At 38.5% G+C, this 6,000-nt stretch overlaps 1 protein-coding gene across 1 annotated transcript in view; it reads right to left on the bottom strand.

Annotated features, from left to right (window-relative positions):
* LOC137619876 (decapping and exoribonuclease protein-like) overlaps positions 1-6,000 on the bottom strand; it is a 400,284-nt gene that overhangs the window by 329,275 nt on the left and 65,009 nt on the right. Inside the window, exon 5 of the mRNA XM_068350166.1 lies at positions 187-279. Coding sequence (XP_068206267.1) covers positions 187-279 — 93 coding nt within the window. The remainder of the gene's footprint in view (positions 1-186; positions 280-6,000) is intronic.

The raw sequence follows: 6,000 nt of genomic DNA, 5'->3' as shown, positions 1-6,000 counted from the left end.
GTAACACATATTCGTTCCTTATACTGTACCCATGTTTTGTAGAATTCTAAATAAAACCTGCCAATTACTAATGAGCAAATAGCTTTATGGGCCTGTAATGCAGATACTAAGTTTAAAATGCTTCCTTTTTTCTCAAAAATGTTTGCTTAGACTGCACTGTACACAAAGAATATATTTGATACTCACTCTGTAGCATACATAGTCCAGCTTAGAATATCGTAAGGAGTCCGCATGATTTTTATAAAGTTGCCCCTCAGACTTATGAAATCTGTAGTCAATCTGGAATATAGAAATTGAAGTATTATAGTGCAAAATACTGAAAATAAATTTTCAACGATATATAATTTACAATTAACCTATTTTTGCTTTTTACTGATTTTTTTTAAATGAATGCTATGTTTTTTCTTGTTAAAATAAAATTGAAAGACAGTATTAAATTCTTTGGCAGTTCCACAGGGATCCTGGGTATTTGAGTTTTTCTATCATTCCTACCTTTGAAAATATATACCAAACTGCATTTATGCTAATGATATAAAACGTTTCCAAGTAATCTTAACTCAAGTTTTTATACATAGTAAATCGTGTAAAAATTACATATGGAATAAAATGTAGAAATAAAAATATTTTGGTACTCCTCATAATCTAGTAAGTACTAATCTATGTCCAATCAAGTATTATCATCAATAATTTGTCAGTCTCCTCCACATAGAAGTGCAATGATGCTAATCATTATCATAGCAAGCAATCACACCAGTGACAACAAAAATAAAAACACTGTTAAGTTTGCCCCCAGATACTGAAGCCTTGACGAGGATGGGGGAGGGGGGGGGGGCGGGGGGTGGCGGGGGGGGGAGGGGGGGGGGGGGCGGGGGGGGGGGCTTAGGGATTAGCAGCTGGGCTCTAATGAACAGTGGGAACTGCTTTCTCACTGGACCTCGGTGCCCAATTACTGCTCCAACTAAATTGGTCAGCACTTTCTCTTTTCCTTTTGGTTATTTCTTTTATTCTCGCATCTCTTCCTTTTGGGCTTGAACTTGTTGACAACTTTGGCTTGTTTGATCATACTTTGACAGCTTCTTTGGATCTGGCAGTGTGGGATGGACGGCATTCCATCTCAACTTGTGCCAATTTAGACGCCATAACACTCTGGCAGACCCCATTGGGTGCAAGCCAAGTCTGTTAAGAGTTAGGCTCTAGTGATCCGGTTTTAAGTCACCCACATTTGCGGGTAATGGGTGACGCCAGGCATTGGATTCGCCGGTGGTAGGGGCTAACCACCCCCACTGACCAGTGTACAACCACCTTAAGAGAGGCAGCCCCTCTCTAGTAGAGGACTGGTCCCCGCTGAAGCCTCCTCTCGTGTTGGGCCACATGGGATAGGAGGACTGACATCCTCCGATAAGAGGTGGATAACCCAGCTTGCCTTTTTCAAAAAATCCAACCCCTCTGTTGGCGACCTGGAAAATACAAACACGGACCTCGGTACAGACAACTCCACCTCGGGTTCTAATATCGTAACATTAGAACCTTATTCACATCACGTGAAGAATGATAAGAAAACACTAGAGAAGAGAGAGAGAGAGAGAGAGAGAGAGAGAGAGAGAGAGAGAGAGAGAGAGAGGGAGAGAGAGAGAGGGAAATGATGACAGTACAGAAAAATGTAGAAAAGTAGAAGTATTACTTGGTCACTATGAAGTAGTGAATTATGAGAAATTTTTTATTTTGGAATTTGAAAATGGAATACATGAACGTGTAAATGTTTTTAAAGCTAACAGGGAAATAGTTGCTATATGTGGAGGGCAGCCAAAAATTCTTCCCCAGGGAAATGGAAGTCTCTTGATAGAGACACTATCCCCAATACAAGGTGAAAGATTAAAAACACTTACAACATTGGATGGTCATAGTGTCAAATGTGTTTCGCACCCCACTTTCAACCAGAGCAAAGGTGTGATATATGCTCCAGCATTGCTGGACATAGAGGAAAAAGAAATTGAGGATGAACTGAGGAGTCAAGGAATAGAAAAAGTAGTCAGAATCAGAAAGAGAGTTGGAGAACAACGTATTCCTCTTGCTACTTTGATAATAACATTTGATCAATGCAGATTACCAAATATTATTAAAGCTGGTTGGCTATCTTTGAAGGTGAAACCATATATCGGTTCACCATTGCGATGTTATCATTGCCAAATGTATGGCCATATAAGCCAGAAATGCAAGGAAAAACTAGATAATAAACCAGCTGTTTGTGCCAACTGTGGAAAAAATGGTCATGGAGTATGCATAGAAAATCCAAATTGCACACATTGTGGGGAAGCACACCCATCTACATGTAAAAGCGGTGTTGAGTTTATTTTTGAAAAAGAAATTCAGGCTATTAGGACCATGGAAAGGCTTACTTTTAGAGAGGCTCTTGAAAAGAAGATAAGACCAGGGCAACCTTTTTCAATGGTTCTGAAGATAAATGTCGGAATTTTCGAACTGATCACTCGAAAATCCCGCCATTTAACTCCACCAACGTTACGTTAAATTAGAGGGAAGGTTGGGAGAACTCGCGGGCGTTGAGTCGAACGACTGTGGTTTGAAACGAGACTGTTTTAGAACCTAGAGAGCCGCCGCCTGGTAGGGAAGGCGCTGAGGTTAAAGAAATCGAGCATTTGTAATTTATGATTCAGAAATTTAATGTCATTTTATTGTACCATGACGAAAATATCCTATGTAGAAATTTAGATTCAGAAAAACGCGGGAAACAAAGGTGTCGTCAGGGCTGCGGAGCTCAGCTCTGCCTCTTTTGTCCAAGGTCCTCAGCTGAAGTAAGTCCTATTAATTGTACTCTCTCTCTCCCCCCTATAGTACCCAGGTCGGTTTCCCTATAGGTTTTACAAGTGTCTTGTAAGATTTTTATCCATGTATATTTAGTCGAATCTTGTGATTGGGGATCAGTGCTGTCTTTTAAATTACGTGAGAAAGCCTTGGTATGCCATTTACCGAGGCAACTTATTAAAATATTAATTAATTTTGCTTAATTTTGAGTAGGTGCGGACTTAGTTTTTTTAGCAACGCATGAGGTTATTTAGTCACGTGTTTCTTTAGTATGTTGAGTAAATGTTTGATTATGTATTTCCCTCGCATTAAATAATTATTTTTGTAATAAAATTGTTAAAGTGTAGCTGTATTTTGTTGATTCCTGGAAGGTTTTGGGAGTCTTACCTCTTCAAGGTCTTGCTATCGGCCCTTAACATCGGGCCAAGAACGTTATTATCTGTCGAAGTGAAAATCACGATAATAAACTTGCCAAAGCACACGGACGAATATTATATCCCCACTTCTAACATAAACTGTTATATATTACTTTAGTTTACCTTAACGTATGATCAATTCCATTTTCTGTTATTGCTGTTATTATAGTAACGTTATCATTACGTCATGATTTTCTGTTATTGTAGTGACGTTTTTATTGCGTCATGACTCCAGCCGTTGGGCAGTTGAATTTGAAATAAAGTCAGTGTCTGCCTCCGTGTACTAGAGAATACATCTCTCTTCAAGAACTCGTCTTTTCATTTCCTTTTTCTGCATGCATCTTTACAGAGAATAACTAAAATATAAAATAAGCAGGAATATTACAAGTGACGACGAGGAATACAACGGAAAATAAATTGATTAACCATGGCTACACAGTGTCCAGCATTCAATCCTAGCTTAGAAACTGTAGTTGAGTTTCTTGAAAGATTCAATCTGCTGATTTACTGCAGCAAGCTGGAGATGTCGTTACTGATGTGCAACGGAGACTTAAACCAGTGAAACTGTCAGACGCCACATACGAAAATATTAAAGAAAAGTTAATTGCTCAGTATGAGGTTAAAAAGAGTGTGATAGGTGCAACGGTACAATTCCTGAATAGGAAAAAACTTCAGGATGAATCTATTGAAAACTATGCACGTGCATTTAATGACTTGTGTTCAAATGCTGTCGGGACAGGTCTCTGTGAGATGCATTTGTGAGTGGCTTAAGGTCTGCCAGCATTCTGAGTGGTTTGTTACAAGACTGTGAAAACAAGTCATTTAACGAGTGTGTTGAGATGGCGAAACTACTGATAACATTTTCCGCTGATGCTCAGGATATAAAGCCAGAATGCAATCATCACACAAGCTATAAAGTTACTGAACATAGGGCTAAAGGTATCAAAAAGGCTCCTACTTCATACATTTGCATAAGGTGTGGTCAGCAAGCAAATCATTTTGCTAATGATTGTTTTGCCATGAAACTGAAATGCATGAAATGCCAGAAAACTGGTCACCTTGCTAGGTGTTGCAAATCCACTGCAAAGTCATTGCATGCAGTCTCTGAAGCAACTCCAAGGGATGCAGCAACGACCCAGGGAGATGTGGCAACGCAACATAAGGGGATGGCACACTGTGACCAGACGGATGATGATATTAGTGTCGTAGAAGACAGCTGTGAATGTTCTCAGCGAAGGGTAAATTCTTTTTTAGAATAAACTCCACTGTGCCTATGTCTGATTCACCATATATGTTGAGCTGTTTTATTAACAATCAGAAAGTCGATTTTGAAATGGATAGTGGAAGTCATGTTTCTACAATATGTCAAAGTGATGCAGCCAGAGCCCGTGTTGTTATTTCTCCAACAAAACACCGTGTTCGTGGATACAGTGGAAATGCTATAGATTTATGTGGAGAAGCTTATGTAAATGTGACTTATGGTCACAAAATGTTGAAACACAAATTCTTAATTGTAAATTCCAGTAATGTTAATTTGTTGGGTAGGGATTTATGTCAAAAGATGGATATTAAACTTGTGTTACCTGATGTTATGCTACAATCTGATAAGGTAAATAATGTAAATGTGAGTAAATATGATGACGTCAGGAATAGAATTTTGTCTGAATTCAAAACATATTTACGTGATGAATTTCAGTCTGACGTCAAACATACTGTCTCCTTAAATGTCATGTCTGATGCAAAGCCAATTTTTGCAAGAGCTCGACCTGTTCCATTGCATTTACGAAGTAAGGTAAAATAAGAACTTGACAGGTTAATTGCTAGTGGTAAGATATCTAAGGTATATTCCAGTGATTGGGCTTCACCCACAGTCAATGTCATGAAGGATGAGAATCACATTCGAATATGTGGGGATTTTTCTGTTACAGTCAATAAATTCCTCGATCCAGTGCAGACTCCATTGCCCTCTATTGACGAGGTCATTGCACAAGTTAGCTCTGCAACAGTTTTCTCTAAAATTGATTTAGCACATGCATTTTTACAGTTGCCGTTAGATGAAGAATCTAAGAAATATACAACAATTAACACTTGTGAAGGGTTGTATCGATACAATTACCTCCCATTTCGCTTATGGGCTAGTCCCGGTATATTCCAGTCATTTATGTTGCAGTTACTGAATGACATTAATAATTTGATTATTTACCAGGATGATCTACTTATTTTGTCTCCTAATGTTGATGAGCATATTGTTACCTTGAGGAAAATATTAAATACTCTTCAGGATGCTGGTATCAAAGTTAATAACCATAAATGTTCCTTTTTTACAGAAGAGGTGCATTATTTAGGGCATATATTCAATAATAAGGGGGTGCATACTGATCCTGGAAAAGTTCGTTCCATTGTTGATGCCCCTGCACCCAAAGATTTAAAGCAATTGCAAGCATTCTTGGGACTGTGTAACTATTATAAACAGTTTATTCCTAAATTCACTGACGAGTTTGCTCCATTGTATAGATTATTGCATAAAAATGTAAGATTTGTATGGAATCATGAACAACAGAAGTGCTTTGATACTGTTAAGTTATTGTTCACATCTCATAGGGCTCTGCAATTGTTTAATCCAGGTTATGAAACCTTGTTGGAAACAGACAGTTCAAGATATGGAATTGCTGCTGTACTGATGCAACGTAAAGATATGTACTCTCAGTGGCTGCCTGTAATATTTGCATCACGTACTCTGAGCAATGCGGAACGTAATTACTCA

The sequence above is a fragment of the Palaemon carinicauda genome, chromosome 26 (genome assembly GCF_036898095.1).
Source record: "Palaemon carinicauda isolate YSFRI2023 chromosome 26, ASM3689809v2, whole genome shotgun sequence".
In the NCBI taxonomy this organism is placed as follows: domain Eukaryota; kingdom Metazoa; phylum Arthropoda; class Malacostraca; order Decapoda; family Palaemonidae; genus Palaemon; species Palaemon carinicauda.
The sequence above is the reverse complement of the archived record's forward strand: the minus strand, read 5'-3'. Positions and strand labels throughout refer to the sequence as shown.